Source organism: Microtus ochrogaster, unplaced genomic scaffold (genome assembly GCF_000317375.1).
Source record: "Microtus ochrogaster isolate Prairie Vole_2 unplaced genomic scaffold, MicOch1.0 UNK4, whole genome shotgun sequence".
In the NCBI taxonomy this organism is placed as follows: Eukaryota; Metazoa; Chordata; class Mammalia; order Rodentia; family Cricetidae; genus Microtus; species Microtus ochrogaster.
Genome location: NW_004949102.1, coordinates 8,004,101 through 8,028,487, shown reverse-complemented (window position 1 = coordinate 8,028,487; position 24,387 = coordinate 8,004,101). Strand labels below are relative to the sequence as shown.

Below are 24,387 nucleotides of genomic sequence, written 5' to 3'. Positions count from 1 at the left end.
TCTCTCTCTCTCTCTCTCTCACACACACACACACACACACACACACACACACACACACAAGAAATTAGGTTTTATTGTGGAAAGAAAAAATTGACAAAGCCAGTATCATTAAAAGAAGATACAGAGACTCCATGGTTCATTGTTGCTTGGGTGACTGGTCAGAGAATGGTTTATATCCCATTTAAAGGACCCCCATCTCTCTCTTTTATATGCATAGGAATGAGATCCACCTCCTTAGGGATAAGGGAAAGGGACTATGTTGGCCCTGGGCAGCCTGAATTTTGGTGCCTGTTTACCAGAGTTGCCTGGAAAACCCACATACCTTGCGCAGTGTTGGATTTCAGAGGCAGCATAGAGGCTGAAAGCAGGAAGAGACTAGGATCTGACCTAAACAGATGAGACAAGACTGTTTATTAACACACACAGCAAGGGACAATCCCTCTCCCTTAGGAAATGGAAGAATCTGCCAAGAGAACCAACTGGCTGGGACTCTTTATAGAGGCTTGGGGATGAGGAAACAGTTGATGCCACCGTGGGGGCTCCAAGGCACTCTATCGCCGCACTTAGACTTTCGGTGGGATATTTATTACACAAGGAACAGGAAGCCAGTGACCTCCAGGCACATCCACCCATCCCCAGGCCCTGCCTCAGTCTAGTCCCATACACACGGTGTGAGCTAGCTCATTGCTCAGGCAACTCCAAAGGGGAACTCAGTTTCATTTAGGGCAGCCTGTTCCTTCTATTGCATCAGGTTAGTAAGGAGTCATGAAGTAGAGATGACTCCTCAACCCCAGCTTTTTAGTTTGAAGACTCTGAACTCCACAAAGCTTGAAAAAAATCCAACAAATGACTCCGTACCTTTCATCTCTGTTCAGCTACTGTTTATATTCTTTTCACCTTTGCATTATCTCTTCCTATGATTAGGCATGCTTGTCCATTTGAAAATAAGTTGAATATTGAAATTTTTAATTGACATCTCACTTAAAATAATCCAGCATACATCTTCAAAGACTATGGGTATTCAATGTAACTATAATACCATTTCAGACTTGGGAAAATTAGCAATGATTTAATATCTTTAAGTTCATATTAAAAGTCTACAATTGTCTAAATTCCTTATATAAACCTTTTCCCCTTTCCCTATGTCTTTACGACCAATCTTTGATGTAGGAGGGTCTTCTATCTATCTGTTGTTTCATTGGTTAATTAATAAAGAAAACTGCTTGGCCTGATAGGTCAGAACATAGGTAGGCGGGGAAGACAGAACAGAATGCTGGGAGAAAGAAAGCAGAGTCAGGCAACCACCATGAAGCTCCAGCCCGAGATGGATGTGGGTTAGAATCTTCCCGGTAAGCCATGACCCCGTGGTGATACACAGATTACTAGATATGGGTTAAAGCAAGATATGAGAGTTAGCCAAGAAGAGGCTAGATATAATGGACCAGGAAGTGTTTAAATGAATACAGTTTGTGTGTTGTTATTTCTGGGGCTAAGCTAGCCGTGTGGGAGCTGGGCGGGACGAAAAGCAGGCCTGCTCGTCTCATCACTACAAATCTTTGCCCTTTCTTTCTTCTTTCCTTCCTTTCTTGCTTTTTCATGCTTGCTTGCTTTCTCTTTTTGACAAGGTCTCAAGTAGCCCAGGCCGACAGTGAGGCTCCCCCCACCCCCGCCGTGGATCCAAGGATGGCCTGGAACTCCTGATCCTGCCACTTCCAGCCTCTGAGTGCTTTGCAGATGGGCACCACAAACCCCAGTTTATGTCCTGCTGAGGCCGGAAGCCAGAACTGTGTGCATATCAGGCAAGCAGTCTACCAAATGAGCTAGAGCCCCAGCCACTGGGCTAAGACCTTAACATTGCATTTGATTCTTTTTCTCTAGTCCCGTGTCTCGAGATGGACACTTAGCAATATCCACTGATATTTTTGATCATGGGGTGCTTCCAGCAATTGTATTAATTCATTTTCTGTTGCAATAACAAGATACATACGGTTGGATACTCTATAACAAGGTTTATTCGATTCATAGTTTTGGAGGCTGAAAGTCCAGGATTAATTAGATGATCATATCTGTTTGGTCAACTCCTAAATAAGAATTTCAACTTGTTTAAAAGTTAGACATTTAGACAGGATTACAACAACACACCCACCTCCATAGAACCTATTTCTGTCACCCACTAAGTCAGGGCTCTTGTTTTTCTCCCTGGAGAGGTTTCATGATTGTTCCCCAAGGGAAAAGACTCATTATCATTCCTAAAGTGCAGCCGAAGTGAATGCTGTCATCTGCTGAGAATTCTGCTGTATATATATATTTAATTATCACAGCAACTCCATACACAAGTAGTGTTGCTACATATTATGAAGGAGAAACCGGAGGCTTAAAAGGAGATTCTAAAAAAATCATAGCCTTCGGGAATGGATGGTTTGAAATCTGCATCCTCTATTTGATTCTGGATCTGGGGCCTCTATAGACTTCATTTACTTACCGTACCATGCCGAAGATGAGCAACTGGCCTCGCAGGTTGAAATGTCTGCCTGCCTGTCCTAGAGTAGATATTATTAGCTCTGGATATATCCTGACGATAGGTGAGAACTCCTGCATCATGATGATAAGCCATAGTACTACAGAGTCCATGAGTCCATGAATCAGGAGTTGATCAAAGTCATTAATTCAAATAATTTTACCTACACTTCAGTGGAAGTTTAACTTTAGAGGTATTTGGGGAAAGAGAGTTTGCTGGCCAATCCCTTAGGTAATATTGTGATTATGACCATTCAACTTCCGGGAAGAATTAGGGGAGGACCTTTAGCATGCCCACCAGGAAGCTCTTTGGAAATTAATCTCTAAGACACTCCAACTTTGTTTACCCCAAGACAGTGTGATCATCCCTTCCACAAATAACAAAGGGATGTGTTCTAAGAGAGCATAGAGGAAATCTCATCCTTATGAGACTATGGCTGAGTCTGCTTACACAAGCTCGGATGGCTGCCGTGTTACTACACCATATATCTTGTGGGTCATTGTTACTTATGCACTCTGTTTCCAATATATTTTATTTTTAATTAATTGTGTGTGTGTGTGTGTGTGTGTGTGAAAGAGAGGAGAGAGAGAGAGAGAGAGAGAGAGAGAGAGAGAGAGAGAGAGAGAGAGAAGAGTATTTATGTCCAACGTGTGCAGGTGCCCATGGAGCCCAGAGAACATGAGATCTGGAGTTGGAGTTACAGCAACTGTGAATTTGTGCTAGGAGCTGAGCGTAGGTCCTATCGAAGAGCATGCTCTTAAGCACTAAGCTCTCTTGCCAGCACCCCATTCACTTAATTTTTAACCCAAATATTACTAGGAGGTACATGATTATGGTATTAAGGACCACTATGTTTCATGAAATGTTCTAGGCACCTAGGGTACATTAGAGACTAAAACAGCTATTCTTTCTTTTTATTTGGGATAGATGGGTGAAAAAGCAACAAATTTGTAAATTACATGCAAAAAAAGAGTAAATGCTAATGACAAAACCCTTTAAAGTCGGGATAGGCCATTCTAATTTTAAATTAGGACATGCAGTCATTTAAAAGGCAATACTGAGCATGGTGTAGTGGTACCTACCATCTTTAATCTCAGCACTTGGGAGTTCAATGTCAGCCTGGTCTACACAGCGATTTCCATGTCAGCCAGGGCTATACAGTGAGACCCTGTCTATAAAATCAGAGGGCGGGAGGGTGATCCTGGAACAACATTTGATGATGATTAATAATTAGCATCCATCCTCCCATCACTTTTTAAACTTTTAGGGCTGGCTCAGTGCTTAAGAACACATCCTGCTCTTGCAGAAGGTCCAGGTTGGGGCCCTACCACACATATCAAGGTTTTACAACTGCCTGTAACTCCAGACAACCAGACCCCCTCTCCTGGGCCTCTGTGGACACCTGCATGCCCATGTGTATATACATAGACACACACACATGGACAGACATTAAGAAAGAACCTCTGCCGTCTTACAAGGATGACTCTACATTTTCTGTGTCTTCTGAAAGTACCCAAGCACCGTCCCACTTTGAAGGTGGAAAGAGCAGGTGGCAGTTTTAGATACATCCTGTCTATACGCCAACGGGGAGGGGTTACCATGCTGCTTTCTTAGGGCCTCATGTGTCCCCTGAAGGGAGCAACCAGCGAGAGTGGGACTCCACGACCACGTGACCCAGAGGGAGGCACTCGCCTCTGAAAACAACTAAAGGACTCAGCTAGAAAACCTCATCATATTCAGTAGACACTTAGGAACAGCACAGGACAGTTTGTCTGGTGGGAGAATACTGGTGATGTCACACAACCGTCTCAGAGTAGGATGAAGGGACAGTGAAAGCTGTGGTTTGTTTAGCATCTACTGAGCGGAGACAAATGCTCTCCAGCATGTACCGACTAAGGCGTAGTGAGGACGGGTAAACTGTCCACTGCACACACAGGGTGACTTAAGCACAATGCAGCCTGGCTCCAGAGCCCGTGCTCCTACCTCATTAGTCAACACTGTCTAGGAGTAATCAGATATGGATTATGAATTGCTATTGTTTCTGGAGCCCTCAAAAGACTGTCTCTCTGGAATGGTTCCAGTTCTGAGTTTCCAAGTGCCTGCTGGATAGAACTGTATTTTCTACTCCTATCTCCGGGTATCTCTCAGGCATGCCTCCGGTGCTTGCCAGAGTCCCTTTCTACTACCTCCCAAACTTTCAGTTGCTTATTTTGTCCTGCCTGGGACATGCTCCGCTTGTAGCTCGCATAGTCCTGCAACCAAGAGCTGCTGCCCCTCCCACCCTGCCCCTCTCACACAGAGCAACCGGGCTCAGCAGGTCCTGGTGTAGGTTTCTAAGTCTCTGTCCTCCTCAACCCAGGTTAAAAGCTGCACTGTAGCTCGCTAAGAAGCTGACAGTGGGAACAGGTAATGTGATCCAGCATGGACAGAAGGGAGGTGGGATGGACTTTGATCACTGGGAACGAGGAGAGGAGAGGTCCCAAGAAACTGGTTCTCTTGTCTTTTCCCCTCCCAAGTGCTTACCTGAGGCACGGTTTCATCCCCTAGCACCGTGATATTCTGCAAAGCCACAGGAGCAGGCATGCCGACTTTCTGTGGCTTCTGAAGCACCCTCGGGCAGAATTGCCTTGTCTTCTTGCTTCCCCTTTCCTCGGACACTCGCTGCCCTGGGATTGCATCTCCTAAATAAAACATTGGCATTACGATTTAGTTTGAGTTCTATTTTTCTAGAAAACAGGAACTAAAGAAAATATTCAAGTTCTCTTCATGGGACCACTGCTTCTTACATTCTCTTGGGTGTGTTTCAAAATGTAACACACAAAGATAAAAATAAATTTTTAAAAATCATTATCAGTACACCTAGTAATATTTGAGTACTTCCCTTAAAAAATGTGCAGTGTGATTGAAAAGAAAACTATTGAAAGAGTCCTTGGTGCTAAAAACAAATTCAAAGCCAGGAACTCAGGACTGGCCTTGCTCCTGAGTGTCTCATAGGAACCTTCCCCTTGCCCAGGTTTGGACCCCATTATTCTCATTTAGACTATTATAATTGCTTTTAAATTTATCTTTGGTTTCACACTGACTATTGCCATCAAGTATGTAATCCTAAAGCTGATTTTATCTTGCTCCGCCTTGTTCAAAAACCTTTAGCAATGTCTCATGTTCAGAAAACGATGCCCAGGGATCCTTCTAAAAGCACTCTCTGGTAACTCATAACAGAAGCCTGGTGCTCGGAGACCTCTGTAAACTGTTGACCAAGCCAGGTAGACCCCTTTAAGGAAAGGATATGAATCATACTGGAGGGAGCCAGGTATTGTGGGCAGAAGCTAAACAGTACATGAAAAACAATACCTACTGTCAGGTGACAACAGACACCATTGGGTAATAGAAGCTGAGGTAGAAAAAAAATAATAGAAAGTACCGTGAAACAACGTCACCGAGGCAGGAGTCGTGACAGCAAGACCTTACCAGGCTACCGAAACAGCACTTCACTGTGGAATGACCCACAGGGATGGCTGAGTTGTATGCTAGATCCAGTGTCCAACTTAGCTTGTGGTAACCTGGGTTTAGCTCTGTTCTAGAAATGAAAACATTGCCTCTTGAGATTTCTGCCAACCCAGATCATGGCAGGAACCTGAAGACATAATCAGCCGAGACTGAAAATAAGGTGGAGAGGACATATTTCGACGACACAGGCAGAGTTATGGTGGAAGAAGCCAGGGCTGAAGAGAAGAGAGAGATGAAAACCCAGATGAGCAGGAACTATGGAGGAATACGGTTTCGTTGGGAGCACCAAAAGCACCCCGCTAAAGAAAGGAGAAACCTCAGCTCTTCCTCCTACTCCTTGATACTTGCTAATGTCTCTCACTGGACAGCCCGAGGGTCAGTCAGGGGGCAATGGAACCCAGGTGACACAGCATGGGAGTATCAGGTTATCTGATACAGTCCAGGGCAGAGACTAGTACGGTGGTTCCCTGTTCTCCCCATAAATGTCCACAGCCTAGCTCCAGAACCCAAGGGTGCCTATTACATTCTGTGACAAAAGATGAGATTGCAATTGAGGGTCCTGAGAGAAGGCTAATCCCACATCTGGCTGGGTCCTCTGTGCATTCTTACGAGGGAGTAGCAGGAATCGCACACAGTAGACGAGGAGGTGGTGTGACCACAGAAACAGACTGGACTGGAGTGGCCACAAGCCAGAAGGAAGCCTGAGGCTATCGGTAACTGGAAGAAGCCAGGGACGGATTTTTCTCCCCACCCCCAAGCCTCAAGAGATGCCGACCCTGCCCAAACCTTCATTTCATTTGTGGCCTCTGGAACTGTGAGGAAATAAAATTCTGTTGTTTTAAGTCAACCAGTTTGTACTAATTTGTTACAGCAGTCACAAAAAAAAAAAAAAAAAAAAAAAAAAAAAAAAAAAAAAAAAAAAAAAAAAAAAAAAAACCAACAGAGGCCAAAGGGACAATAAACAGCCCAGCCTCTATTCATCTCATAGCATGCTGATGTCCACAATCCTGTTGGCCGGACACTCTTTCACTTACTGTCTGTATTCCATGTAGAGTTTCTGCTAGGACCCTTCCCGCGTATCACAGGCTCCCAGAGCACAGTGGCTTTCATGGGCCAACGTCTTTTCATTCAAGTAAAAGTATGACTTTGAGAGCAAGAACCAGTCTCTCATACCTTGGGAGCACATCAAACTCCTCACACGTTTCTTTGAGCGGAGAAATTGGTGAATGAGAGAGAAAACTTCTGTTTGTAAATGGAAAATAACAGCCACAAACTTTGCCTCTCAGAGGTAATGACGGCAGTGTTTCCCGAAAACAGTTCCTGTACCTGTAACAGAGATGATACATCTGAAGTTCTCGTTCCTACTAGAACAATTCCTTAGGAAAAAGAAATTACCTTTCATTTTAGTGAGCCCTCTATTCCACACTGAACTAACCTGCCAGTAGTTCACCCAAGGAAGACGAGGCCAGGAATTAAAACACAGAAGCAGGCTGGAGGTATGGTGTGATGGTAGAATATTTGCCTAGTGTGTTTGAGGCCCTGGGGAATTGTACCTGCCCCGTAGCACTGAAAAAAAAAAATAAATAAAATCAGCAAACAAGCAAGCAAACAAAAAGAAAAACTTGAGACTGAAATACAAGCGCCAAGGAACCATGACTCATATAATAAACGTTTATTAAAGAACTATGATGCCAAAATACAGTCTATAGATGCTGAGGAAATGCAATAAAGTACAATTGCAAGGAAGAAATTATCACAACATAAGATGAATGCTTGTGTGTGTGTCTGTATGTGTACTTCCATGTATGCAGAAGGATGTCAAGAGTCGTCCTCAATCACTTTTCCACCTTTTTTTGGTGTATGTGTGTGTGTGTGTGTGTGAGAGAGAGAGACAGACAGACAGACAGAGACAGAGACAGAGAGACAGAGAGAAGGTCTCATGAGAGAGAAAGAGAGAGAGAGAGGGTCTCACTGGTCCCAGAGCTAGACTAGCAGACTAGGAAGCCCCAGGGATCTTCCTGTCTCCCCTTCTACAGTGCTGGGATTATAGGTGCATACTATCAGGCCCAGCTTTCTACGTGGGTTGCTGGAGATCCGAACTCAGGTCCTCAGACTTGTGCAGCAAGCCTTTCACTGAGCCACCCCCGCCCCCATAATGCTTTTTATAAGAGCAAAATGCTAGGGGCTCAGAAAGAAGGGAATGGATAACTCTAAAGACGGGAGTCTTGCTCCCAAAGAGCTGCTTTCAAACCGGTTAGGATTTCATCAGGCAGAGGCAAAGTCTGGCGCATTCCAAGACCAAAAGCAACAACTGCCTGTGCCTTTGCCAAGCAAACCACACCCTGTTCAGTCCTATTGTGTCCGCAGAGGCCTATTTTTATGCATTGTTTTCATAGCCACTTTTTTAAGACAAAAAGAGAATGGGAGCTAAGTCCCTTCTTTGAAATCGGGTATTTTATAAGTCGAAGAAAGGAGACTCTGAGGAGGGGCTGTAGAGGTTGACTTCCGGTGAGTCCAGAATCCATCCAAGGAGTAGAAATGGAAACTCTTCCCTTCCTGTTTCCTAAAAACGGAGCTGAGGCTGCCCCAGTGTGTCGCAGCAGGTCCTTCTCAGCTCAGAAGAAAGCAGGAGGGAATGAGAACACCCCAACCACAGGCACTGCTTTGTGTCTTGACCAGGACTGAGGGTTCTACTTCCTCCACTCTGTTGCCCTTCAGATCCCTCTGGGAGAGCAGACACCACCCAGCCTCCCTCACAGACAAGCCTGGCTAGGCCTCTGAGACCAGTGCTAGCTGCTTGTGAGTGGGAGGGGAAAAAAAAAACTCTCGGGAAAGCAGCCAGGACAGAGGAAGGTCAGCAGACACCTACCGAGGGGCACAGGGGTCCCCATCCTCGCTGTGGAGCATCCACTGGGGAGCAGTGATGTGGGAAACTAGCATCCCACTCAGCATCCCTCATCCTTGTTTTCCCAGGACGGCTCTACCTTGCAGACCCTGCCAGAAGGCCCGCGGCATTTTCGTGAAGCAGTAACAACAAGGACAGAGCGTTCTAGCCTGCCAGAGCCTGCTGGCTGGTCACTCTTTCCACTGCCTTTTGTTTCCCTGTTTCCCTGCATCATTCCTCTCGGTTGCTTCTCGGATTCCTCCAGGCTTTGAAAAAGCCACAGCAACACCACCCCGTGGGCTGGCAGGCATCTCCGACATGCACCCTGCCCTAAGCATTGGTGGTGTGTATAAAGGGCTTCCAGAAAGGGACCACCTCCTATCAGCGTAGCTGGCAAAGGTAGGGCTGTAAGTACCACGCTGCGGACTGGCAAATCACATCCTATTGTCTTATTCAAATGCATCTGCAGTGCCGGGCGTGGTGGTGCACATCCGTAATTCTAGCTCTTGAACAGCTGAGGCAGGAGGATGGCAATTTCTACAGCACCTGTCTCAAATTTAAAAAGAAAAAAGAAAATTGAAAAGGGAAAAACAAAGAAAAATATATCTGCAAGGTTTGTTGCGCACAAAAAAACCTTTCTTTCTTAAATGATGCAAGCACAGCCAACACGGATGTGTCTAACCAAACAGAGAAGTTTCACTGTGACAGTTTCGGATGTGAAATGTCTTCCACGATTCCTGTGTTAACACCTGGTGCCAGCTGGTGGCGCTGTTTCGTGAGATTGTCAGGCTGGCAGAGGTGAGTCATTGAGGGCGGGGTTCTGAAGGTTACTGCGTAGCCTGGTTTCCTATTGAGCTCTCCACTTCCTGGTCAGCCACAAAGTGAATCATCTTCACAAAGACCAACCAACCGCAATGCCATGCCTCCCCTCCATAGGTTACCCTATTGCCCGAAGCGATGAACCCACATACAACTCTCCTCCCTTAAGCTGGTCCCAATGTGTACGCATGCCTATTCGGAGCAGAGAGGCTCTCAGCTCCTCAAAATCATCTGAAGCCTGTTTGCAGTCATATTCTTAAGCTACCCTACAGGAATCTGAGAGGATGACCCAGGAAGATGCTCACTTCCCAATTCTTTAAAAATATTTTACATGTTTTTATAAAGTGTGGAGGTCAGAGGACAACTCGGGGAAGTCGGTCCTCTCTTCTCACCTCGGGTCTGGGGCATCAAACTCACATCATTAGGATGGGTGGCACTCGCTCCGGCTTCGTGTTGACTTTAAAAACTTGATGGTATTGGTTTTCAATGTGGAGCAAGACACATTCTTTTTTTGTTGTTGGTTTTTGTTTGTTTGTTTGTTTGTTTGTTTTTCGAGACAGGGTTTCTCTGTGGTCTTGGAGCCTGTCCTGGAACTAGCTCTTGTAGACCAGGCTGGTCTCGAGCTCACAGAGATCCGCCTGCCTCTGACTCCTGAGAAGACACATTCTCATAAGTCATTGATGAGAGGAAAAAAATTGGATAAGTTAATGTTCAGGGTAACCTCCAAAGACATCTGGTAAAGTCAAAAGTGCATATCCATTTCCTGGTAATGTCCACCCTAACTTATACCCCAAATCCCTACCTGGGTCTCAGGAGACAGACACAAGAATGTGGGTGATAGGAAAACCTGAGATCCCCACGCAAACAAACAAACAGAAAAACAAAACCAAAGCAACAACAAAACTATTGACATAATGAATTTCTACTTCTGGGAGACAAGAGTCTAAAATAGTTAGACAACAGGATAATAGTATTTCAGTACTCCATAGGATAATAACATGAGAAAAGACTGTGGGAAAGTATGTATAGTGTATATATACATACTTGACACTCTAAACTAATACTTTGAATAGGTAAATGTATCTTTAAGAAGTTGGTTACTTCCGGGAAAGGTGAGATGCAAAGGACTTTGAAAACTAGATATTTTATTTTAAAATATTAAAAGCGCACTAGAAAGGCAAAGGTAGGTGGATCTCTGCATTCAAGACCAAACCTGGTCTACAGAGGGGTTCCAGACCAGCCAGAGAGTTACATGATAATCCATGTCTTTAAAAAAATACATAAATAAAAATTTTTAAAAATTTCTGGATAACGGATTATATGTCCTACAAGTAACACCGAGGAGCCTGGACAGCATAGCAAAAGGTTCTCCTGAGGTCCTTGGAATTCTTACTTATGAAAAGTAAGCATTTGTTTTATATAATGAGTTATCTCCATAAACATACTGATAAAGGCACCGATACACACTCTTAGAAATGTGTACAATAGATGTGGCTCTCGTTAGTGGAGAAGCCAGACAGATTCACTTACCCAGATACCCTTGTGACCTGCACCCCAGAGAATCCTGGAAAGAACTGGAGATACAGTAGATGGAGAGAGATATTAGACCATATGTGAATATAATTATAACCATACCCAGAAATTCCCAACATTGGCAGAAAATTAGATAAAAATGTTTAACGCAGTTGTCTGTGCCTCCTCATCTGAGAGCATGACACAGCAGCCCTGGGCCGGGGAGCCTGGGATCTATACTTTAAAAGCCTTTCCAAGAAATTCTGATGATCAGCCAGGCTTGAGAAATGGCAGCCACCTCTGGGTATGTTCTACCAGTGTTTCCAGAGAAAGTGGGCTGGAGAAAATAAAGCAAAATAAAAAAAGGAAGGAGAAAGGGGAGGTGGAAGGAAGGCATGGCTAACCTTTAACGCTCCTTCCCTTCCTTCCTACTCAGTCTCTTCCAGGCTGCTCCAGCTCTGAATTGTCTTTTCAGAAGTCTAATACTCATTTGGCAATTCCATACGTCCCTGTTTGTTCCAAGCGTGGCCACTGTTGAATCCAGTAAGCTTAACCTATGGTATAAGCATCTTAGGCCATCTCTGTATGTCCTATAGTGTCTAACACGGTGCCTCAGTGAGTAAGCAGTAACAAATCATATTTAAAAATACATCAAGTTCAGAAATGCGTTAGGATATGAAATAAATGTGCAAAATCAATTGTACTTTTATAAGCTAGTAATGATATCCATTGCAATTCCTATCAAAATTTCAACATCTTTTCTTTTGCAGACACTGACAGGCTGTGGAAGAATAGCTGAGCATAGGCTCAATAGCCTTGAAAAAGAACAAAGATGGAAGATGAGTATTTCAAAGCCTATAAATATGATATAAGGTATGAGGGTACCTACAGAAACCAGCAAAAATTGATGGTATCGAGATAAATCCACATTATGGTCAGTTTTAGGCAAGGTGCCAAAGCGACTTAATAGGGGAAATATGTTGGGTTTTGCTTGTTTATTGGGCTTTGGCCCTGGGTCTGAGCCTCCTCTGTGCAAGGTAAACACCCTACCTCTGAGCTATACCCTTGTTCTTCGGTTTCACCGTTTATTTGGACATGGAATGCCATAAAATTATCTGCTGGCTTCGAACTCCTTCTGTATCCTGGGCTGGTCTTGAGCTTGCAATACTTCTGCCTCAGGAGCAGCTAGGATTACAGGTCATGTGGTGTGGGCCCAGTTAAAACTATTTTTTTCAAAAAAATGGTGCTGGCACAGCTGATTATCTACATGCAAGAGTAAAGTGGGGCTCTCTGCATTACACTCTTCCCCCCAATGCTATTTAAAGTACAGAATGTATGCGTGAAAATGTCACAATGAAACCCATTGATTTGGACTCTAATTGAAAAATTCATAACGTACTAATTCACCGTGAATCGTTGACCTAAATGTAAGAATTAAAATGATACTTTTCTTTCTATTTTTTTTTTCTATGGTGTAGCCTGGCTGGCTTGGAACTTGCTATGTGGAAGAGATTGGCTCTGAAATGTGATGATCTGCTGTCCCTGTCTTCTGAGTGCTGAGATTACAGGTGTGTCCTACTGTGCTTGGCATAAAACTAAAATTTCTTCCTAGGATAGAGATACAGCTCAGTGATAAAACATGTGTCTAGCATGTGGGAGGCCCTGGGCTCCATCCACAGCCAAATAAATAAATATCTGCGAGAGGAAGCAAAGGTGCAAGGGAATCTTGTAAAAATCTTAGCAAAACCATGCAAAAAGGGAATTTAAAACCAAAGCGTCAAGAATTTAAAAAATGGACTAATTGGATTTTAAAAGTAAAAAATTTTCTGCTTCATGGGCCAGTGAGATAGTTCAAGGGGAAAAATAAACAGACTTGGTATGTAAGCCTAATAACCTCCCTTCAATCCTCAGAGCCCACAGTGGACAAAGAGAACTAATTCCCAAAAGTTGTCTTCTGACCCCCATGCATGGACCACGGTGTGCTCCCACATAGAAATACACAAAGAACTGGTGAGGGAGGTCCTTCTGTATATGTGTTGCTTTTATTGGTTAATGAATAAAGAAGCTGCTGTCAGCCAAAGGCTTAACAGAATATAGTCAGGCTGGAAAAGATATATAAAGAGGGTCAGCAGAGTCAGGGAGAAGCCATGTAGCCACCTCTGTAGACAGATGTGCCGAACCTTGCCTGTAAGCCACAGCCATGTGGTGATACACAGATTAATAGAAATGGGTTAATTTTTTTTTCTGTTCCAAGACCCAGCTCTTTGTTTTATTGATTTTTTTAAATTATTATTTATTTATTTATTTATTTATTTATTAGAGATTTTTGACTCTTCCCTGCTGCCGACTCCCATTTACCTCCCCCTCCCCCAAACAAGTCCCCCTCCCTCGTCATCCCAAAGAGCAATCAGGGTTCCCTGCCCTGTGGGAAGTCCAAGGACCACCCACCTCCATCCAGGTCTAGTAAGGTGAACATCCAAACTGCCTAGGCTCCCACAAAGCCAGAACGTGCAGTAGGATCAAAAACCCATTGCCATTGTTCTTGAGTTCTCAGTAGTCCTCATTGTCCGCTATGTTCAGCGAGTCCGGTTTTATCCCAGGCTTTTTCAGACCCAGGCCAGCTGGCCTTGGTGAGTTCCCGATAGAACATCCCCATTGTCCCCATTGTGTGTGGGTGTACCCCTCGAGGTCCTGAGTTCCTTGCTTGTTCCTCCTTCTGCTTCTTATTTGACCTTGAGATTTCAGTCCGGTGCTCCAATGTGGGTCTCTGTCTCTGTCTCCTTTCATTGCCTGATGAAGGTTAATATTCAGGAGGATGCCTATATGTTTTTCTTTGGGTTCTTCTTATTTAGCTTCTCTAGGATCACTAATTATAGGCTCAATATCCTTTATTTATGACTAGAAACCAAATATGAGTGAGTACATCCCATGTTCTTCTTTTTGGGTCTGGCTTACCTCACTCAGGATAGTGTTTTCTATTTCCATCCATTTGCATGCAAAATTCAAGAAGTCCTTGTTTTTTACTGCTGAGTAGTACTCTAATATGTATATATTCCATACTTTCTCATCCATTCTTCCATTGAAGGACATCTAGGTTGTTTCCAGGTTCTGGCTATTACAAACAATGCTGCTATGAACATAGTTGAGCATATACTTTTGTTGTATGATAAGGCCTCTCTTGGGTATATTCCCAAGAGTGGTATTGCTGGGTCCAGGGGTAGGTTGATCCCGAATTTCCTGAGAAACTGCCACACTGCTTTCCAAAGTGGTTGCACGAGTTTGCATTCCCACCAGCAATGGATGAGTGTACCCCTTTCTCCACAACCTCTCCAGCAAAGGCTATCATTGGTGTTTTTTATTTTAGCCATTCTGACAGGTGTAAGAATGGTATCTTAAAGTTGTCTTGATTTGCATTTCCCTGATCGCTAAGGAAGTTGAGCATGACCTTAAGTGTCTTTTGGCCATTTGAACTTCTTCTGTTGAGAGTTCTCTGTTCAGCTCAGTGCCCCATTTTATAATTGGGTTGATTAGCCTTTTACAGTCTAGTTTCTTGAGTTCTTTATATATTTTGGAGATCAGACCTTGGCCAGTTGCGGGGTTGGTGAAGATCTTCTCCCAGTCAGTGGGTTGCCTTTGTGTCTTAGTGACAGTGTCCTTTGCTTTACAGAAGCTTCTCAGTCTCAGGAGGTCCCAAGAAATGGGTTAATTTAAGATGTAAAAAAAAGAGCTTGCTAGGAATATGCTAGAGGCTTTGGCCAAGCAGTATTGTAATTAATACAGTTTCTGTGTGAATATTTCAGGTCAGGGCATCTGAGAACAAACAAACAGCCTCTGACAACAAAGAATAATAAAAAAAAACAAAACACTGTTGTGTTTCAAAAAACACGATCAAGAAAATAAAAGGGCAAATTACAGAATTACAGATAAGCTTTTGCAGATATATGACAAGGACCTTATATCCAGAGTATAGAAAACCTATAAAAACTTTATCATAAAAGAATAACCCAATGACCCAGGCAGTAGTGATGCACACCTTTAACCTCAGCACTCGGGAGGCAGAGACAGGTGGATTCTCTGTGAGTTTGAGGCCAGCCTGGTCTACAGAACGAGTTCCAGGACAGCCGGGACTGTTATGTAGAGAAACTTTGTCTCAGAAAAAAAATAATAACCCAATGAAAAACATCAGCAAGAAATCTGAATAAACATTTATCATTTATCAGAAAAATTGATACAATTGGCCCATGCAGACAGATGCTTAGCTTTCATTAGGAAAGCACAAGTCAAAACTGCAGACACAATCTTCACACCCACAAGATTGTCCCTTGTTAGTGAGACTATAAAGAAATTGAAATCTTTATATAATGCTGAGTCCTGAGTCCTGAAAAGGCTGAACTACATAGCCACTTGGAAGTTCTTTCTTAGACGTACATGTGTGTATGTGTGTGTAGATATATATACCCCAAGAGAAATAAAAATGTGTACATTTGTATTATGTACAAATATCTGTATGTAAATGTTCATAACAACATTATGTATAAAGGACATAAAGAGAAAGCAATCCATGTTTATAAATTGAAGAATGGATAATCAAAATCTGCTATAACCGTATAAAAACAGACATCTGGTAAGTACTACAAATGGGGGAAACTATGAACACACTATGCTAAATGAAGGAAATTGGTCATCGAAGATGACACGTTAGGAACTAGCCATGCCATAGCTTCACAATGTGCAAATCCAGAGACACAGACAGTAGTAGATTAGTGGCTCCCCAAGGGTAGGGACTGGGTTGAGTCATGACATCTGTGAATACAAGGCTTCTTCACAGGTCTGGAAATTGTCCTGGATTGGGTAGTTGAGATAGATGTACCAGTCTGAAAATACCTTTAAAACAATGAGCTGTACATTTAAATAGGCAGCTTTTATAATATGTAAAATATTACCTCAATAGCTATAAAAGAAGTCAAAACTAGATAATCCAGTTGTGTGTTGGAGGTCAATTACTGTTCCTGCCCCTTAGGACCTTGACATTTGAAGCCTCACTGAGTATTTGTATTGTCAAGGTCTTAGCTACTTTTCTATTGCTGTGATAAAACACCAGGACCAAGGCAACTTCCAGAAGACAGTTTGTTTGGGCTTACAGTTCCAAAGTGATACGAATCTCATGAGGCTTCTCATCAGCCTTCATTCTCCACCATGTTCAGAGAGTCCGGTCTCATCCCATGCTTGATGAGAAGCCAAGGACAATGGCACTAGGTTTCGATCCTAATGCAAGAACTGGCTTTGTGGGAGCCTAGCCTGTTTGGATGCTCACCTTCATGGACCTGGATAGAAGTGGGAGGACCTTGGACTTCCCGCAGGGCAGGGAATCTGGACTGCTCTTCAGTTTTGATAGGGAGGGGGAATGGAGTGGGTGGAGGGGAAGAGGAGTGGGGAGAGGGGGAGGGGAGTTGGGGGAGGGGACGATGTGTGGGAGGAGGGGGAGGGAAATGGGAAACGGGGAGGAGGCAGAAATTTTTTTCAACAACTAAAAAAAAATAAACAACAACAACAAAAAGAATGCACATATGAAAGAAACAAAAAAGAATCTCATGAGGGAATCATAGCCGCAGATGACAAACATGGATGGAGCAAGAGCCGAGAACTCATAGCTCTAACCATAAGCAGGAAGCATTCACAAACTGGGAATGGCTTGTGGCTTTAAAATCTCACCCCCCACCCACCCAGTGACATACTTCCTCCAGCAAGGCCACACCTCCTAAACCTACCTAAACAATGCCACCAACTTAGCAGACACATATTCAAATATCTGAGCCTCTACGGACATTCTCATTCAAACCATGACAATCAACTTCTCATCATTTAGGTCTCCTTCATTCTTTGTCCATTGGGTGGTTGTCCCCATTCCTGATCATCACTATGGTGGTGGCTTGAATGAGATGTCCCCCATAAATCTTGGGTACTCAAATATTTGGTCCTTAGTTGGTGGCTGTTTGGGGAGGATTAGGAGGTGTGGCCTTGTTGAAGGAATTATATCATGGGGGCAGGCATTGAGGTTTCAAAAGACTTGTGCCATTTCCAGTGAGTTCTCTGCCTCCTGCTTGCAGACTAAGATGTGAGCTCTGAGTGAGCTATACCTGCAGCCAAGTCTTTGTTGTACCATTGATCCTCTGAAACCATACAGCCCAGTTACATGCTTTCTTTTGTAGGTTGCCTTGGTCATGGTATTTTGTCGTAGCAACAGAACAGTAACTAATACAACTAGCAGTAACCCTGTCTTGTTTTTTTCCTGTAGCATGAGTCACTATCTGAAATGATATTGTCTTTGAGTTTGCTGTTCCCTTGTTTGTCTCTCACAAGAGTATAAGCTCCATGAGAACAGAAACCTTACCTGAGTTAGCTATGGCTGCCACTTCCATTGGTGACAGTGTCTGACAAGCAGTAAGCATGCAATAATGTTTGTTGTATGTTGCATGAATGGAAGGTGGCTAGTCACCAAGCTTCCCTTAATCTTTCTAAATCTTCATTTTCTAGTGACAAAACGGCCTAATAATAATTGTACTTAGCCCATAAATAATCATGCGTGCAAAAACACAGCTCGTTGCAGATATTCAATGGACACGAATTCCACACCGCCATTAACCTATACTTAAGGTGCCTCACCTGAGGATAACAATCACCCGAAATGAGCTATTTTCTCTGGAAAATGCATGATTGAGTCTCTTCTTGGAGGGTGAACAAGCTTGGCATTCTAAGCCCCCAGGATTTGGTTCCTCTTTAAATAAAGTCAGTAAGTAGTAGCTATAGTTGTTACGTTTTTTTTCTTTCTTTTAGAGAGCTTGGGGGTCTGGAAATTGAATGTACGGTAGAGCATACCTAAAAATTGTCTCTCTCATTGACTTATATCCCAGACCAGGAGCTATAATTATTACTGGGATTATCTCAGTTATAAAGAAAACAATGAAGGAAAAAGAGAAAGAAAAATACTAAATAACAGTCTTCCTCAAGTAAGAGAAAGAACGGGCAGATCTATCATCTGTTGATAATAATGTAGTAACTTTCTCCCCCATGTTCAGTAGCGCACGAGAACGTAGTTAATGAATGCCCATTGAGTACAAACACAATAGCCATTTGGTGTCTGACCTTCCTTGTTGGCTAAAAGAGCCAGGGTACGAAGCCAGGGCAGCAGGACTGTGAAGCAAGTGAGGAGAGCCGCAGGGTGCGGAAGCGGGTCATGCAGATGGCAAGTGACTTCACCTACTGTCAGCACCCACCCTGACGCTTGTGCTTGTACGTCTACAGCGGTTCTCATTAAAAGTCAGGCAGAGCCTCGGAAGGTGACGGGTTACTGACGTTTGTGAAAGAAATGATATGCTAGAGTGGCAAAGCCATCAGGGGAATTATGGGTACTCTCCAGGAAGAAGTGACCCTGAAAATCGCAGTGACTTACAACAGCTGAGGAGCTCTTCCTCGTGCCTCTTGTCCATCAGAAGTCTTCGGCGGCAGCGGTGGCGCTGCTCCCACGGTCTCCACTCTGAGGCCGGCACTGAGGAAGCAGCTGTAACCTAAAACACGGAGTGGGAAAGGGAAGGCGGTGAATGGAACTGCCCTGCGCGGATGCAGCTCGCCTCTGCCGCCTGCATTTCAGTGGCTGAGCCTGCAGCCTGAGTGAGGAAGAAACTCCAACGTTTTTAGAAATTGATGGTGGGGGTGGGTGGAGAATGTCTCACGGGGTCTCACGTTGACATTTCAGAATGCCCTTTTTGGTACGGAGGGGGAAAAAGTACCTTTGAGGCCCAACTACAAATATTCCATAGTAAATTACCACATATAAAAAAAATGTCGAACACTAGCGTCTAGATATAGAAAAATTATATAGAAAAATATGTGAGCACACAAAAATACAAATAAAGGCACCCTTTGAGAAGTGTGGATTCCAGAGTACGTGGCTTAGATGCCTGTTCCCTCAGACCTCCACAGATCCGACCTTGCCCTCCTGGGCCCCAGTCATAGAGTGGTTCCATGAATTTTCCTGAGTACTGAGGCCTCCTGTCTGTCAGGAAATTGGTGCCTGCGCTACTGGTGGCCTGTTGGGCGCTGGGAAAGCGCAGATTCCTGACAGCGGGGATGTACAATAATGGCACTGTTTTCTAGGAGGTGAGGGTTTGTTTACCATCACATATCCCGGCAGGGTTCTCTTAACCTAGAGCCCCCGAGTATTCCCCTGTGGCTGGAGACCCGCGGTGATTAAGGATTGATATGTGCACTCCCAAGCCAATGCATGTTGAAGCCCTAACCCCCAGTACCTCAGAAAACAACGCTATTTGCAGATAAGCATTTTCAAGAGATAGTTAAGCTAAAACGAGGCCTTTAGGGTGGGGTCTTATCCAACACGAGGATGTTCAGGGCCAGGGATGAGTTTGACAGTAGAGCACTTGCCTTGCCTGTGTAGGGACCTGGGTTAGACTCCCAGCACACCCAAATAAACAAATTAGGAGAGACCATATGGGTATTTAGCAAGAAAGTAGCTATGTGCAGCTTAAAGAAGAAAATCACAATCAGAAACCAAGCTTGCTGACACTTTGGTCTTGTACTGGCAGCTTCTAGAACCATGAAGGATTTCTGCTATTTAAACTACCCAGTCTATGGAGTCTTGTTATGGCAGCCCTCTGGCTAACATAGTGGTTCTTTCGAGTATCGAACAGTGACAAGGTGGACAGGAAGGCATATCATTCTCCCGCCAGTGCTGGAGGGGAACACAGGGGCTTCACACATGCATGGGCTCAGGCTGGTTTTGCTTTTCACCGCAAAGGTGCTGTGCACCAGCCACTGCTCCGCCCTGATATCAGCGGTTGGGAATGTGAGACAATCTTTGCGAGAAGTCCTTCACAGTGGCGAGCATGCACAGGCCCCCCGAAAAGCCCTCACCTCTGGGAATATCCTATTCACCAATCCCCACAAAGGTCTCTCTGGGGATTTTCATTAATTGGTAGAAATTGGTCCAGATGTGCTTAAAACCAGGGGAAAATGTCATTTTAAATGATGCTTAATTACAGAGAACTCTTAATAACATGGGGGAAATGATTATATTATCATTTAAGTATAAAAAAATCAGCATGCGAAATTAAACCATATAGACAGAGCCACCTTATCTATGTAATCATATGCATAAGAGAAAGACTGAGTAGAAATACAGTCAGCGTTAGCATTAGCTTTCCCGTGTGATGAGATTATAGGTTATTTTTGTTTTCTTCTTTCTATTCCTCTGCATTTCTGAATTTTTCATGTTGAGCATGTGAGAGCTTTATAATCACAAAATAGGCTTATGTTTTAAAGATTGGAGGTTGGAGCAGAGTGTATATAACCCGGTGTCACAAAGGAGAACCATCTCCAGGAGATACAGGCTCCAGAGCACCTGAGTCAGAAATCTGTGGCCCACTCTCCCTGCCTCCACGACTGACTGGGAATTCCAGCTCCTCTTTAGAACAGGTCTCTGCACGTTCCTGCTCCCTTGAGATCTATGAGCTCTGCTTCTGAACTCAGACTCTTCTATCCCGATTCAAGCTGTCTACACTTCTCTTAGCCAACGACTGACACGACATTTCCACCCTTTCTATATACTCACAACGACTCACACGACATTTTCACCCTTTCTATATACTTTGCTCCCAAACCTTTTGTGCTCTGAGGCTGCCCTGGCACCTGTGGCTTCCATGAGCAGAGTTTCTGCAAAGTAATTAGCAGGAAATAAAAGGGTCAGGGGAGAAATGCCTCTGGAATTTTCTTCTCTGTGGCGTGACTCTCCTGGCTCCTCCTACCTTCCTTCTTGTTCCTCCTCTTGTAGATGAGTAGCTACATCAGACTGACGCACCGGCGAAGAACAGACAGCCATGCTTAGCCGACCTCCACCTTCCCCGCTCACTGTATCTGTCTGTTCACGATAAGACTATCACCTTGCTCTTCTGCACAGCCCTCTCCCTCACCCCGCTTCCCACCTCAGCTTGCACGAGCCTGCCTTGATCAAATGTTGCTTGTGATGGAGCCTGTCTACCTAGCCATGAAATATGGCATTCCTATTAGAGCTCACGATTGCTTTCTATCAATAATCAAGGTTGGTATGGGCTGAATAACACCTCCCTCTCTAATCTATGTGTTGATATGCTATCCTCACCCCACCCCTGCTTCCCCCAGCCAAGTGATAATGTGCCGGTTACTTTCTGTCGCTATGACAAAATATCATGACTAAAAGAAACTTAAAGAAGAGTTTCTTTTGGCCTTTGGTTCGAGGGAGATGAAGAGTGCATTACGGTTGGGAAGGCATGGCATGGACATAAGAGCAGGAGCTGGCTGACCATGCTTTATCCACATACAGGAAAAAGGGGGAGGGAATAGTAAAGGGGGTGAGGGAGAGAAACACCGAAGTCCACCCCCAGTGATGTACATATTCCACCTCCTAAAGACTCTGTCACCTCTCCAATCAGCACCACCAACTTGGGGCCAAATATTTGACTATGGGAGCCTGTAGGAGACATTCTCCTTCAAACCACCAGAGATGGTATTAAGAGACTGGATCTGTGGGAACCGGATAAGTCATTGAGAGTGGAGTCCCTCATGAGTGGGATTTAGGCTCTACAGGAAGCTTTCTCGCTCTTTCCAGTCCATGAAAAGACATCATGGGAAGCCAGCACTTAGTGTCCAGGGAGATCCTGTGAAGGATCCTCGCCAGAACCCGACCGTACTAGCATCCGGATCTCGACTTCCAGCGCTTGCAATCTTGAGAGACAAGAACATATTTATCACATGCCTGGTCTTTGACATGTTCTCAGCGCAACTGGAACTGACGAAGAAAGAAGTGGTGTTTTGGTCTCCATCCGTCTTTGTTTGGGGCTCAGGGAAGAGATGCTACGGATGAGATCTTCTCAGTATCTCTAAAGGAACTGACTTCGGAGCCTCCTCTGTCCCACTGAGATGGGGCTGTGCATGTGCTGTGGCATTTGTTATCCTTGTGTTACCATTTTCCTCACTGTGACACAGCACCCACGAAACCACTTGGGGAAACAATGACACTTTCCAGTTTCAGAGATCTCAGCCCATGCTTGACTAACGGCTTTGTTTCTGGGCCCTGGAGAGAGAGGCAGAACACCACAGAGGAAGAAAGTGGAGAAGAAAACCTTGTTATAGCCAGGAAGCAGAGAGAAAGAACAGGAGGAGGCTAGGACCAAGACACGCCCTTCAAAGGCATATCCACAGCAAGTAATTTCTCCCAACAAGGGGCCACCTCCATGGTCTCCATCACTTGATAATCTGTTCAGAATGGAAGCCCTCAGTGGGTGAAACCATTAGGTTCAGTCGGCACCCTCCTCATCTAAACTGCCTCGGGAAGCTCCCTCACCCACACCCCCAGGGGCTCACTTTACTCATCGTCTGGGCATCTCTCAGTCCAGTCAAGCTGCCAGTCAAGATGAACCCTTTCACCCCACAGCCACATGTGCTATTTCCCCCTCTCACAAATAAGGAGGTGAAGGCTCAGAGAAATGAAGAAATGAGCCTAAGGTTTCACAGTCAGCGAGGGGCAAACATCTGTCTAATCTGAACGCCCCAACACTTTCTAGTGCTTAACATCTTGTCCTTGGCCACTGATGTATTCTCGGGGATTGAGGCAACAACCCTATTGTAGGAGGAGGGCCCACTTGTTCGTCCCAGACACCCGGCTTGCTCAGCCCCCCAAAAAATCACACAGAAACTGCATTAATTAAATTACTGCTTGGTCCATTAGCTCTAGTTTCTTATTGGCTAATTCTTACATCTTAATTTAACCCATTTCTGTTAATCTGTGTATCGCCACGTGGCAGTGGCTTACCGGATAAGATTCGTCATGTCTGACTCTGGTGGCTCCATGGCTCCACTTTCTTCCTCCCAGAATTCAGTCCTGTCTTCTCTGCCTACCTAAGTTCTGCCTCTACCAGGCCAAGGCAGTTTCTTTATTCATTAACCAATATAAGCAACACATAGGAGGAAGGACCTCCTACACTACCCTATGTTCCTTAAGACCTCATCATGTCACAGCTTCATTGCTAACCATCTAAGCTTTCAACCGAGCAGCATGCCAGGGAAGCAAAGTCAATGTGACAGAGGACAAGAAGACAATGGTTATACAACTATAGATCGGAAAACACTGAATATTAAGAAATATATTTCCCCCCATTACCTCAGAGACGTTTTTCTCCCTCTGAGACAGAATTTTACTCTGTAGCCTAGGCTGGCCTGGATCTTGCTGTGTAGCTCAGGCTAGATTCTAACTCACGGTGACCTTCCACCTCCCGCGTACTGGGATTAGGAGTGTGACACCACTCTTGTCTGTCTGAGACTTGGACCAGTTACCTCAACTCCTCTATTTTCCTGTGCTCTGGATCCCCAACTGAAACAGTGCAGTACTAGCCAGTCTTACTACATCAAACCACATGGCATATTTCTCTGAGGCTGGCATCAGGACAGCAGTCCCTTAACTCCTGTTAAGAAAACAAATACATGTCCTACTGCATATGGATTGAAATAATTTAAACAAATAATGGATTAATCTAACCATACATAAAAGTCATGGATAGTGAGCTGATGAACAGAAAATGATAGTGAAATTTAGCTGGCTGACCTTTGAAACAGAAGAGCGAAGAGGACTCTGACCCCTAAAGACAGTCAGCTGGCCAGCTGAACCACAGCCCTTTCCAGTGAGCCAGCACATACCCAGCTGCCAAGGGACCAGGCAGTGTTTACAGAATCTCAAACCACTGCTACTTTCTTCTCATCTTCCCAGCGAAAACTCACAAAGTACAAGGGCACACCGCAGGCCACTAAGCACATCCCCGAATGACCCCCAAGGAAATATGATGTTGAAAAAATGGCATTTTTCCAAAATAGTGGTTCAAGCCAGATGAAGAATTACAGAAAAGATGGCCTTCCATAGAAAATACCCTGCCTCCAAATCCCCAACGTCTTCATTAGGGAACTGAAAACGCAGGCACAGCAGCTGGTCTCCATTGTGTTGAAGTGCTGTGCACAGAGGAAGGAGCAGTGTGCAGGGCTGGTGTGTAAGTGCTGTGCACAGCAGGAGGAGCAGTGTACAGGGCTGGTGTGTAAGTGCTGTGCACAG

At 44.4% G+C, this 24,387-nt stretch overlaps 1 protein-coding gene across 5 annotated transcripts in view; it reads right to left on the bottom strand.

Moving 5' to 3' along the window:
- The window catches only part of LOC106144314, a 168,156-nt gene that overhangs the window by 2,319 nt on the left and 141,450 nt on the right, over positions 1-24,387 (bottom strand). The window contains exons 7-12 of one of the 5 annotated variants that reach the window (XR_003378558.1): positions 18,691-18,805; positions 7,461-7,591; positions 7,199-7,351; positions 5,042-5,199; positions 3,601-3,719; positions 323-387 (exon numbers count right to left, since the gene is read on the bottom strand). Coding sequence is in view for 1 of the 5 variants with exons in the window: in XM_026788557.1 (XP_026644358.1) it covers positions 5,055-5,199; positions 7,199-7,351; positions 18,691-18,805 (413 nt within the window). In the remaining 4 variants the exon portion in view is untranslated. Of the gene's footprint in view, positions 1-9; positions 388-3,600; positions 5,200-7,198; positions 7,352-7,460; positions 7,592-18,690; positions 18,806-21,686; positions 22,363-24,387 lie in introns of those variants that run through there. The other 4 variants (XR_001229379.2, XR_003378557.1, XM_026788557.1 and 1 more) reach the window with 4 other exon arrangements.